Source organism: Pseudopipra pipra, chromosome 17 (assembly GCF_036250125.1).
Source record: "Pseudopipra pipra isolate bDixPip1 chromosome 17, bDixPip1.hap1, whole genome shotgun sequence".
Classification (NCBI taxonomy): Eukaryota; Metazoa; Chordata; class Aves; order Passeriformes; family Pipridae; genus Pseudopipra; species Pseudopipra pipra.
The window spans coordinates 2,871,251-2,884,773 of record NC_087565.1 but is presented as its reverse complement, the minus strand read 5'-3'; the positions used below and the strand labels follow the sequence as shown (position 1 = coordinate 2,884,773).

General features: G+C 49.3%; 1 protein-coding gene across 1 annotated transcript in view; it reads right to left on the bottom strand.

Moving 5' to 3' along the window:
* Positions 1–2,385: 2,385 nt before the first annotated feature.
* CTNNBL1 (catenin beta like 1) overlaps positions 2,386–13,523 on the bottom strand; it is a 48,273-nt gene continuing 37,135 nt past the window's right edge. The window contains exons 14-16 of the mRNA XM_064673774.1: positions 8,447–8,584; positions 7,748–7,820; positions 2,386–2,674 (exon numbers count right to left, since the gene is read on the bottom strand). Coding sequence (XP_064529844.1) covers positions 2,586–2,674; positions 7,748–7,820; positions 8,447–8,584 — 300 coding nt within the window. The 3' untranslated portion in view covers positions 2,386–2,585. The remainder of the gene's footprint in view (positions 2,675–7,747; positions 7,821–8,446; positions 8,585–13,523) is intronic.

Below are 13,523 nucleotides of genomic sequence, written 5' to 3'. Positions count from 1 at the left end.
TTCCCATCTGTGCCAGGTGCTGGAGAGCCAGACCCCATTGCAGCACCCGACAGGCCTTGGGGACATCAAGTGGTTTTTTCATGCTTTACCAGGGTTTTGTACAAGATAAGGGACTTCATGTGTCCCAAGAGGGCAGGAAGCTGGTTCCAGTCCCTCCAGCACATTGGGATCCCCCAGCAGAGGATCCTCCCTTTGGAGCAGTGGGGTTCCTCCCTCTGAATGAGTTTGGAAATTAGGAGAAGGGAATAATTCATCATCAGTCTTGTAAAAGCCTGACTTGCAGGAACTGGCCCTGCACAAATTCCTTGGCAACATCTGGAGCATCGTCAACAGTGGCTGGGCAGGATGGGCATGCTGCCATTCCCTAATTCCATAATACCTCCTTTGGCTTGGGAAGACTAAAATAACTGAAAACACTCTGCACAAAGTGTTCCTGCTCCCCAGGTGCAGTACCACAGCCATGGGAACCACAAGGGACAGTGCAGGGGTGGCACCACATCCCCAGCCCCGCAGAGGGAACAGCAGCTCACAGGATGATGCTGAGCCCCATCAACTTCACTCCATCACCCACTGTCCCCATTCCAGGTGGGAAATTGTGACCCTTCCCCTGAGCCAGGATAGCACTGACTGCTGGCACTTGGAGCAGCGCTGGGACTCTTCCCTGCTCCCCTGAGAGTCCAGGAAACCCACACGCCACAGCACCACGTTTTTGGTTCCTCCAGCCCCTGTCCCTTGCAGTGAGTGCTTCCAACAGAGTTCTCTGGCACAACCCACTGTGGCAGTGACTGAGATTTCACTCCCAGCAGATGCTGCTGGAGGATTTCCCCACCTGAGAGGAGCCAACTTGGAGCAGTGATCGTGCACTGCACACCCACACCAGGGCACCAGACATGCAGGGAAACGATCACATGTACACACACGTGTGGCAAACACAGAGAATCAGGTTAAATATTTAGATTCAGATTTATAAACTTACCTTGCCCTCAGGCAGTTTATTGCACTATTCTCAAGACCTTCCCTGCCCTTTTCTCCCACAGATACGTGGCCCCACTTCTCAGGCACAGCTGTTTCATGCTCACTAAGTCCTCCTCCTGCTCTGCCTCAAACCCTCCATCTCGCATCCCTCCCTTTCTCCTCAGCTCTTCCAACACAAGCACAGTGTAAGGGAACAGCCAGTCACCTTCCAGGGGGAACCAGAGACCAGCTCTGGCCATGGCGTGGAAAGGGAAGGATTCCCAGGCTCAAGTAAAAACCTAAACACATCTGAAAGCTAAAGGAAAAAACACCTTTAACAGAAGAAAGAAATGCAGAATTCAAACAAGTTCTGCACCAAAAACATACTTTTGCAGGTTTTTGTGGCTGCTGAAGCCACGACTTCCCGTGCTGATCCCCTCAACACCAGGTTCGATAGTGCCAGGCCAGCAGTGCCTGCGCAGTCAGGATTGAAGGAAGACTTTAAGCTTCCCTGACAATGCATTTTTCTTGGAGATAAAAAATGAATGCTGCCAGCATGCAAATCTCTCTAAATTAGGCACAGCCCAGCTTGCGGGAGCCGCGATGGTTTGTGATGACAGTCATTAACTTTAGCAGCAGCAAAGAGGATGCAGGAAAATATTCTCAGCTACTTCCTATCCCAGTTGGGAGTCCCGGCTCAGGGAAGCATCTGGGACAGTGACACCCAAAATCACAGTGTGGTGCAGAGAGTGACAGGAAAGACGTGTGGCCCCTTCCCCTGGGGCAGGCAGGCAGCTGCTGATGCCCTCAGCCTCCCTGCAATCCCACAGCACTGGGTGAGCAGGGCTCTCCCTCTGCTCTCGGGGATTTGCTGCTGCTATAGGAGCCCTGCTCCCAGTGCAGGAACCAGAACTGACTGCGAAAGGAAGGTGATGGAACTTGGGCATGTCATTGCTTACCTCCCCTCCCTCCTAGCCTGGTTAAAACCCTGACAGACTCACTCCCACGTGCCCTTCAGGAGGGGACACAGTGACCGACCTGTGTCAGAACCTGCCTTTGATTCTGACCTGCCTGTGGGAAGATTTAACAGGAATGGCTGATTTGGCCAATCTCTGGATTCCCTGTGCCACTGAAGAAGAGCTGAACTGGACACACACCATTGCCCCAGCTTCCCTGGTTCCTGTCAGAGCAGGGGTTGTACATTTTCATTAATGGATCAGGCTGGAATAACTTGCAGACAGTCTCTTGAGCCATCCAGGCTTCCTCTCTGCCCTCCTTCCAAAGCAAACACTCATATTGTTTCACACTGATCCCCGCAGACTGACTTACGGGGAAGAAGGGACAAAAAAGGGAAACCTTGTGATGATCTGGTGGGAGACACACGGCTCCAGCTCTGCTCATAGCACACTGCTTAAATAACAAACCAGGAGCTAAAAAAAAAAGGAAACTATCTTTAATATCTCCCAAATCCCATTTAGAAGCAGTTTCACAGAAACATCACTTTCATCGTGCAATCAAGGCTGGAGGAGGGGCAGAAGGAGGGAGAACTGGCGCCATGTCCTCGTGGGCAGACACAGAGGGAGAACCGGCATCGCGTCCTCGTGGCTGACACAGAGTTCAGCTCCTGGTCCTCAGAAATTCTCCAACAGATCCAGGATCCGCTTCTGCTCACTCTCCCGAAACTCCTGGTTCTTCCCATCCCCGATGTTCTCTGCATACTCTGCAGGGAGAGAGCAGACGGACACACGCTTTGAGTGCTACAGGAATGAAAGACGGGCAGCAGCTCCTGCAGACACCACGGCAGGAGCCCACATCCACATCCAGTGCAAACAGCCGAATGGGAATTAATGCAAGGAGCATTGATGGTTTTCCTGCCCGTCCCCAGGGTTAAAGCTTTGCATAACAAACACCCCCTGACCCTCATTAAAGCTTTTGTGGCAGACAGAGGGAAGAGAATGCCCTGCCTCAGGCAGACACCAGCACCGAGGAGCACCAATCATGGCATTATTCCCAAGAAATACAAACAGTGCCAGACATCACCAGCTTTCTGGGTCCCTTTGAACACCGAGTGTCATCAGGAAAGGTCAGCGACACAACTGTTAAACATTCCCAGTCCTGGGTTTAACCTGTCTGTTGTCCAAGCATCCTGAAGGGATCTTAGTTAAGGAGACCCCAATTCCCCAATCTACAAAGTGCTTTTAACCACAGCCACACAGAAAAAAACCCAGCAGTTCAGATTTAACTACAAACCAAACTCCTTGTTGTCAGGCAGAGGATCCCAGACCAAGATCTTGCCCATCCATGCACACAGCCAAACACCAAGGGAACCAAACATTCCCTCTGCAGCTCTCCTTCCTGACATTCATTTGGATCTTAGCAGCTCTCATCCCACACCAGCTCCCTCCTTCCTGCCACCAGAACCTGCATATTCAAAGATGGTTTAAAAAGAAAAAATAAAAAGCAGGTTTTGAGCTGCGGAAGCAAGGAGCTGAACAAATCTGAGGAAATCAGGAGCAGGCTGCTGGTTAGACAGCGCTTCCCTGCCTCCGCCTGCTCGCATTCTTTCCCTTCTTCCAAACAAACAGAACAGCTTGTATTCAGCTCTGAATGGTAAGTTGCTGTAGAAACTTTGCTTTAATATTTATACGTTTAGCACTGCTACATGCTCTGAGCTCCATCAAAGCCTTTGTTATAAGAGCACTGAAAGCAGCGAGGACAGGAAGAAGTTAGATGATGTGGGAGTCTTCCCTCCTGCGTGCACTTTCTCTCACTCTCCACACACAAGCACAAGAACTCTTTGCCAGGTCTCTGGGAGAAATCTTTTTAATATTTATAAACTGTTCCAGTACCTGTAACAAGAGCAGGTGGTAATGCTGAGGTTTGCTGCAGGTGAACCTCAAGTGCCCCCTGTCCTGGTGAAGGGACCAGCTCAGGGCTCCTTCCCTCGGTGGAGGAGCCACTCTCCATCACTCTTAAGGGCAGCAGAAAGCTCCTACAAGGACGGATTCCTTGCAGGTCCCTGTGTATGGGCTGATTGCTGCGGGGCAGTGCAGCCCCAGCCCTGCTGTGCACACTTTGGCTCAGGGCTTTGTGGCTGCATCGGGGATCCAAACCTCAGGCAGGAGATGATCCCAGTGCACAGGGATGGGGTCCCCTTCCCAGCCAAGGCTGGCACTTAGCTCAGTCTCCCCTGTCCCCTCAGGCAGTACCAGAGCCTTCTGTCAGCAGCGTGCCTGGGGAGGAGTCAGCTCTGTCCCCAGCAGCCCTTTCCATGCTCCATTAGGGAAAGTGCCTCTGGAACAGCCACAGCAGCTGCAAATGCTGCTTATTGCAGCCCAAAGGCAGCACTTCCCATCTGCTACGGCCTCTCCATGCCCAGCTGAGAGAAGGCTGTGGTCTCCAACAGCTCTGCCCTTGGAGAATCCACCCAGTGGGCAGCGGGCTCGGAGCTGCTCCACTCCCAGCTTAAGGACAGAGTACTCAGACTAAGGCTCAAGCAGAGAACTGCTGAGTGCCACTAATGACACTGCCCTTCCTTTGTCCCAGCCAGATCACCCAGACAAAAGCAAGACACAAATTCCTCTAATCTTGTCCAAAAGCTCAGCATTTCTCCTTCTAAACATTTAGGCTTTGTAAGAGACTAAAGCCCCAGTGACTGTTTACTGGGTTCTGACAGCTGCTAATGCTCATTTGAAGAGACCAGATATAACCCCCAGAACCAGGCTTAAAAAAATAAATCTCTGACTGAGAATTTACGCATTTGTTTTTTTATTTAAAATTCCAACACTTCCCTGAGACTGAAAAAAAACAAAATCAAATGTAAGCTGCGCCTGCCAACAGTTAACCAGAGCTTACACACTGCTGTAGCTACACAAAGGGAAAGGGCTCGAGATTGGTTTCTGCTTCATTAGACAAAATACAATGGTTACAGAACAGTAAAAATCAATTGGGAAATACTGAGGCTTGTAATGGATATTGGAAGCTCCAAAGCCTGCACAGACAGAGGAACCGCGAGCCAGCCTGAGCTCTGTCCTCACAGCACACTGACCCTTCCTTTGTGCTTACCTGTGCTAACAAGTTTGGGCTGGATTCCACCTGCCCAGCTCCCAGGGTGCCTGCTCACCTGACACCACATATGTGACCAGGTGTTGTGGGGAGGGGCCTCAGCAGGGGCTGCCCGAGGGAGCCAGGACCAATGCCCAGTCCCTCTGGATCAGGGAGGAATAGGGAGCTTTGTCATTCCAGAGCCAAGTACCACTACTCAGAGAGGCCTCTGCCTCACTCCATTCCCAGTGAGAGACAGAGACCAGGCATTGCCCCAAGACACAGACACCATTCACTGTCCTGAATCCACCCTCCACCCCCAAAACATCCCCCCAGCCAGGGCACACACCATTCACTCGTTTTCTTCCAAAGCACAAACTAACTGTCCCATTACAAGAAACGCTTGATATTCAAGAAAAAGGAAGTGTGGGAGGACTGGTCAGCCTGCAGAAATGCATTAATGAGCCTCCTGTTATTTCCTGCCCACTCCTCCCCCTTGAAAGCCCTACCATAAGAAAACAGTCTTGCTTCCTTGCTTGCATCGTAAGTAATTCTGAGCCACCCCAAGGGATCCATCAGCTGTCAGGTTGCCAGAGAAACATGGAGAATATGTAGGCCATAAAAATCAAACTAAAAAACCAAGCACCTAATTAGTATGCAAAAATAGAAAATAAAAACTGAACAAGAGCAAAACACTGAACGAAAAGTAAAAATAAACCAGCCCTCATCTGTCCTGAGAGCAAGTTGGAAAGTGCCCTGGAAACATTCCAGCCAAGGCTCAAGCTCCTCATCTCTCAGTCACTTGCAGTTCTGACTCCAGTGAAGCTTCAGAAGTGCCTTGCTGGCGTCAGCCCCATGGCAGCCCACTGCAGGGTCCACATCCAAACCTCTGCTCCAATGGGAAGTTGTGACCAACAGACTGACTCCCCTGGAGTGGCAGGTGCTTGCCTGTAGTGCCACTGCTTTTAAAAGCTGGTGAATGTACACTGCCCATGGATGTGGACACAGGTGAGTGACTACTGAAAAATTTGAATTTAAGAGCCCAGACAGCAGCTGAGCCCAGTGCTGCCCCTGCCTGTAGGGATCTGCTGGGCCCCACTGTGGGATTTCAAAGAGCCCATGAGGAAATTTACTGCTGAGGTCTTGACTACTGCGGTGGCAAAAGTCTCTAAAACTGGCAAGCATAAGAGCTGGGGAGAGCTGCAGTCAGAGCCTCAAACTCTGGATCCATCCCCTGTATTATTAATGAGCCAGGTGTGCCCCTTCAGGCAGGGAACACGGTGCTGCTGAGAGCACCCACCCTCAGCTCGCAACACACAACACAACCGCAGAGGAAGTTTCACAATGCAAGTCACTGTCTGGGAAAGAAAGAATCGGATGAAATTTTAATGCAGCTGCCCTCCAATTCAGCTTGGTATGTAAATCAACAAGCCAGAGCCGTGACCGTGAGGTGTGCAAATCCAGCGAGGTGTGCAGACAACCCCCTCAGGGACCCACGGCCCAGGGCAAGAGTGGGGATCTGAACGCGGAACGTGTGCCACACTCTGTGTTGGGAACGGACAGTTTGGAGGCAGGAATTGTCAAGAATCATAATTAAAATCAGAAAAGACATCCTATCCAGTGCTCCTGCTCATCAGCAGGCATTAACTTGCACTTGGTGGCCAAGGACAAGAGCCAAAGAGATTGCCTATAGCTGCAGGTAATCTCACACTGTCAGAAAATCACTCTTAATTTCGTCATACCAGCCACCCTTCTGATCCCTTTTTTCCTGCATATGAGAAGGGAGAAAACCGACAGGTTCTGTAAGAAAAAGAGCTGCCTGTACCTGCCAGTGTTGAAGTGGGGGAAGAAAAGGCCAGGAGAACATAATTGTTGCTCCCTAAGAAAGCAGAGACACTGAAACAACACATCCCACAGCCCAGTACCCCAGAGATGCTGCAGGCCTTCCTTTCCCTCCAGAAGAGAAACAGGCTCCTTGTCCCTCACTGAAAACAACACAGCCCCTCAGGAGAAGACACGTCCCACGAGGAGGCACCTTCCCTGGGCAGCAGGTTCCCAGCTGCTCCTGCTAAGCCTCACAGCTCTGAGGGGCTGTGGGGAGAGCCCAAATTCTGCCCTCCTCTCCCCCAGTAGCACTGGCTGCTGCTGCTGCTGAAGGACAGGAGGCTGCAGAGGAGGGCCACAGATCAAATAGGCATTGCTCTAATTCAACATAAGCATTAAAAATAACAAGCAGCACTTTAAAACTGGGATTGCAAATCACAACAGCTACATTTTAAAGCTACGGAGGATACTTTAATGCTATAATCCATATTAATCTGACACTAAGAACAAGACAAATACACTGCGGGTACTAATATGGTGCAGATGGTAAAGTGCAGGGCCATGTTAATGAAAGATGAGGCTCCACTATTCTTCCCTCTAGCATGCGTGTACACATCCCTTAAATATTTACTTCCACGTTAATGTCAGCAGCAAGTCCCAGCCAGGCTGGAGCTGATGGAAGCGTGAGGTGATGTGCCATTCCCTGACAGCAGCTACAGCAAGTGCCCTAACTCGGGAGCAAAGCAAAGCATGACACTAATCAGGGTGATTCCAGCCCTGCCAGGACCTTGGAACACTGCTCAGCTGCTGCCTGGAGATGTGCATGGAGCCAAGGAGAATTACATGTGAAGGCTCATCCTACAAAGCGATGACCAAGCTGCCCCTGGAGGCAATGAGACACTTGCACAGGGATATCTCAACTCACCCTTCAGGATGTGTCGAACAATTTTAATGGAGCTGCCTCTCATGTTCAGGATCTGGTGGACTCTCTGACGAATCTGATGGGAGGGTAGGAAAGAGAAGAAAGTGATCTTCAGTACAACACAGCCACACAGCACTTCCATCCACAGCCCCACTTTTTCCCACTTTGAGGGATGAGCAGAGACCTGAGCACCACAAAACCCAACTCAGCCTTGCTAGTCCTCAGTCCCAGAGCACCTACTCGGGAACACCCAGGAAGGCACATGGCACAGGTACAAGTACCCACAGACTGTATTCACAAACCCTTGTGTATTCACACCAGGAAAGATGCAGCATTTTGCACAGATCAAGAAAAGTCACCTGCTGTAGCTGTGCCTTTTGAGACCTCCTGAGAGCAGGTCCCTTTCCACTGCTCCCTCAGCAGTGGCATCAACAGGGCCTTTCCATTTCAAACCCCGACCTTGCTCACACAGACTGTATGAACTGAGTGACAACAATCAGCTTCTGTCCTCTCTAATGCCCTCCTAGCTGCTGCAACTTAATGGAGGTGTACGGACATAAATGCAATAAGCAGGAGATTTCCTTCCATAAAGGGAATTTGAGAGACGATTATTCAACCTGGCAGCATTTGCAAGGATTTAGAGCCTTGTTTGCATCATGGATGGAAACACAGGTGATCTGCCAACCTGGTACACAGCCTTACCTGGGGAACGTTGGCATTACAGATCTCTGCCATGATGTAGCAGATGAGCTGCAGCACAAAGAGCCCGGCATCCAGGCGACGGAGATAGAATTCGTCTTCCATGTCATCGTCTATGATCTCTCCCCGACGCACCATGTCCTGCAAAGCCACAAAAGGAAAGGTGTGAGGACTGTCTCCGAGCACTTCCCACTAGCAGTGGTAAAATGTTGGTGAAATTTGTGGTTTCTCCCAAAGCATTACCAGCCATATAGTTCTTGCCAAATAAGTACTTTTAATAATTCATTTAAATACAGGAAGAAGGTTTTGCCTTTGCTGGTTGTGAAGTGTGTCCATCTGCAAGTTAAAATTTTAATTTAAACATACAAATTACATTTCTACATCGAGCGGCAAGAGAGTGTGACTATGGAACAAACGCACATATCCGTGATTTACAAGTTCTTTGTCAGAATGGAACAAAACCTGCTCTTTTACTGGCCATCTGAGGGTGCTGTTCAGCAGTGCAGAACATGACTCCAGCAGACTCACAGACTTATCAGGCTTTCAGCTTCATTATGAACTGATGGATGAGAAAACACTATGAAAATCCCCCACAAGGACAGCTTTTCCATGCCCAGCCAGGCTCTTCCGGCTGTGTTTGTGAGGGATGCTGCCAGGGCAGACCCGGGCCAGGGTTCGTTAGCCAAAGAGTGATGACTCCTCATGGGAATGCCAACTCATTGTCCATCCTTCCTCTGCCCATAAGGGTTTCACCAGTGAGACCTGCCCAGAGGGAGGGCAGAGGAAGAATGTGAGAGGCCATTCCATTCCATCCCTCATGTCCAGACAGAGCATCTTCTTCAAAACACCATCAAGAGCTGCCCAGCAGTGACCTCAGAGCAGTCTCCCTGAGTTGGGCTGGCCATGGCCATGGCATGAGCCCACCCTCCATCCTCACGGGGACCGACAGGCCCGAACAACCATGTCACGTGTGACCTTCTGCATTTTTGGGGTTTGTTTTCTGGTTTCGTTCTCAAACAAAGGGAAGCAGCTTGCCGGGCCCCGCGAGCTCGCTGCAGCTCTGTGATTTATTCCGCAGCCATCTGGCAGGTGGGCACACGCCGGCGGAGCAATATTTCCTCATTAGAGCCATCACCTGCGGGCGCTCCGTACCCGCAACGCTCCGCAGGACGCGCTTCCTCGGGCGCACATGCTCCAGGCACACACACACACACACACACACACACGCAAGGTCACCAGCACCAAAGCTGGCTGAGCCTGCCAAATTTTGCTGTTTTGTCAAGCCAAGCCCTCGAATCTTATGGTAAGTCGAGAGATTTAGGCACAAGAAGGAAATGAACCCTGTGCACCTCTCCCTGGAGGGGTACAATGGATGCTCCATGGACTGAAACCTGACAGAGTGACTTAGAAGGACAGCTGATTCCCACTGCCTTCAGGAAAGCTCAGGTAATGAAATACTTCTCCTTTCCTCCTAGAAATCTAGTTTCAGTGAAAGAACAAGTTAAGTTTAAAAGCAAATTCCCTGTTACTTGTGCCATGAAGTCAACTGCTTTGGCTACATTCACATGTGATGCTTTAGCATCAGATCCTGTACACTCCAGCACATGCACATCTGTCATTTACTCCAGGTTCTCAAAATCATGGGCACAGGCATGACTGGGCAAAGCCTGCATGCAAGCTCTTGCCAGTAAATAGAAAAATCCAATTTTGTGCAGCAAATGACTTCCCTCACCCTACTTCCATGCCAAATGGCAGGAATCTGATAAAATCTGGTTTCTAAAGCTAAACAATGATGAGTCTGGCTGGTGAGAGAGTGGAATACTGACCGAATTAACAAAAAACTCCATTCAAGAAAGACAAGGCACTCACTCCTGAACCACCACTCACCCTCCGCACTGCACACAGGCTCATTGGCTGCTCTGTTCAATAGTGCTAAATTCTTGAGCAGAAAAACATCCACAGGCCAGGACTCTGAATCTCCAGAGCAGGAAACAAAGGCTGGGTCTGCTCTGTATTCTGATCTGAGCACAGGGATCACAGGAGCTGGATCCAGGCAGCTGCAGTCTTGATTACACAGCGGCGGCAGCTCTAACAGCCCCTCTCAGCAGAGAAGATTATTTTGTGCCAGTAAATTAAGCAGATATGAATTAGAAGACAAGTACAGTTTTAAGGTGCCTTTTCACAGTCCTTTTTTAATTTTTTTTTTTTAAACCACAGCCACCCTTTCAGTGCTAATCTGCCTCCAGTACAGTACCAAACAGCCCCCTTCCCACTTGGTCTCTCTTTCAAAGCTGTCAGTCGCTAACCTCCAAATGAGCGCTCAGGTGCCATTTCTAATCTGCCAGCAATATGTACTGAGATGCCCCTTGCTGATGGGAGAAGACAGCAATAAGATGGGCTTCTGTGAAGCTAAAATGAGCTTCTCTCACACTAATGAGGCAGGACTGACAGGCCTCGAGGTGTCAAGTAGAAACTCCAAACCTAAAGACACGATGGATCTGGCAGTGCTGGTACCAAAGATCACACCCGTCTCTGCTCCACTCAAGTACTGGAGTAGATTCTCTGCATCCTTCCTCAACTATCACCCACCTTCCAGCACACACAGCATAGCTGGGTAAAGCAAAAGAAATGGCACTGATCAAGAACAAACACCTCTGAGATCCTGGTTTTACATCCCCACTGGGTGGGACAGCAAGGCCAGTCCAGGCAGTCAGAGACAGGAAGGCTCCTAATGGCTGTGCACAGGACAGGCAAGGGATGCAAGCTCTGCTCAGACCACAGGCTAAAAGTCAAACTCACAGCCATTGGTAAGCCCTGGGTCAAAAAGGATAAGCAGGAGACAGGCATTCACATATGTACAGGAGAGGAGCAAGCAGAAGCCTTGGGTGAGGGTAACAGGGACTGTCCAGGACCACCCGCTCTCAGCTCACCACTATGACAGCAATGTCTCCAGAAGCCTCTTTCACTCACAGAGGCTGCAGACAACATAGTCCCTTCCACAGGCTGAGCACCATGTTCCTTGAAACACAGAATGTCTGGAATGAATCTGGTCAGGCACAGGCTCCACTGCAGCCAGGAGAGCCAAAAACATCCAGGTCACACCGAGGTGACCAACAAGCTCTCAGAACCACAGAAGAAATGATCAGAGCCTTCTGCCATGGGAAAGACTTTGTTCACTTCTGCCTTACAAGTAGAAACACACTTGAATTTCTGCAAATTGAGCCTCCAGCCTGCAAGAGCCAAAAAGCTCATTGTGGCTGCTACAGAGCAGAGCAGAGAGCAGAGCAATGGCTCCTGTTCCAAGCTCAACATCAGCAGCAAGAAATGGAGCCTGTGTCAGGGCAGTCATCTGAAAACACCCACCAGCCTCTGCAAGAACATTCAAGACTTACTTGGGCTTGCTGGCCACGTGCTGGGAAAGCTTGATAGTGCAAACCCAGCAGTGCTCTGGAACACCAGGGTGTTCCTGTCCCTTGCACACCGAGCCCCTGCCAGGATGCCCTGTCCTGCCCTCATCACAGCTCCAGGCAATCCAGTCTTTCCACACCGAACTGAAAGGACAGGCTGACACAAATCCCTACCTGTTATCCCCACCTGTGGACACCACGCTCATGCTAGGAGTTCCACCTCTCCCTTTCAAGGATGGAGTGGCTGAACTGTAGCACAATTAGCATGTAATTTGTAAGTCATTATAGCGCAAAGTGTCTGGTGAGAATATTTTATCCAATAAACCTGCTGAGCATAATTTTCTGTAGAAATATAAAAATATTAAACCATCTCTTGTCGTTTCCTGCTGTCTTTAGAGATCGCCAAGGCTATTGCTGCCACCCATAATTACACCTCATTTTAGAGGGAAGTAAAAGCCACAGGATTTTGCACCATTTCCTACAAAAATAATTAAAGAATTTGCAAGGAGAACAAGATATTTTCATTACCTTAAAACTCTAAGAAAAGTGCTAAGACAGGCATCAGGTGTTGGAAATAATGCTCTCATGGACTTTGCTCCTGGGTTTCACATGGCAATTAGAATAATCACCCAGTTATCACCTCTGATCCTTTCTGAACAGATTTTATCAAAGCAAATAAGGGGGTAACACTGAGAAAGGGTTCAGCGACCTCCTTCTGTTTTACAGTCCAGATTAAGGGTGAAGTTTGACTACAAGTTTTCCTCCCCAAAACAGCTGGCTTCAGAAATCCCTCCCCTCCCTTCTACCCTCAACTATTCCCCACCATCACTGCCATGGGCTGAAAAACAGGGCTATAAACCAGATCACTAAAATAAGCCAAGCTAAAAGAAATAAAAAGGAGGAGAACTGCAAGAGCAGGAGCTTCTTATGCCAGCTGCACTACTAAAGATAAAGCACTCAGTCATTCCTTGTGTAATCAGCTTTTCACTCCTTGTAATGCAAGACTTACACCAGGATACTCTGTCCATCAGACTCGGATCTCACTCTCAATGGTACAGACCGAATCTGTAAAACCTCACCAGGTATCATTTTCCTGTAGGACAGAGAGAAAGGTGAGGATCTGTACACTAGGTTTTTGGGGTACCATGTCCTCTACTGCAAGGGGAAGGTCAAAAGCCCCCAAGTGACAGAGTGCAGTTTCTAAAGCGTTCATTGCATCCACCTCAATGATTCATGTGCCACAACTAGGAACATTAAAGTGCTCCATAAATCCTGTCACAGCCAGACACTGCCAGGATGTGACAGACAGAATGATGGTTTTTGCCTACTCCTGTGTGGGGAAAACAGTTGAGCCACTTCAGGTTTCAGGAGACTATGTCCCACTGACCATCTGAAAATGCTAAAAAATAAAGCAAACAATAATTTCAAGAGTGTTCCAAGCTAGGAATGAACTTCAACAGTGTATTTCGTACATGTGCCCAATATATTGCACCCACGTTTCTGCCAAATGCTGTTATTAGTTCTAATAGGAGGTGAAGGATTGAGATCCGTTTATTCCAGATACAGGAGGAAAACCTGAGGTTCCTTACTCTTCTCCTGTGCATTAGCAGACACGAATGGGTTAATATTACTCACTAAAGACCTTCTACACAAGCCTCTCCACACTCAAACTC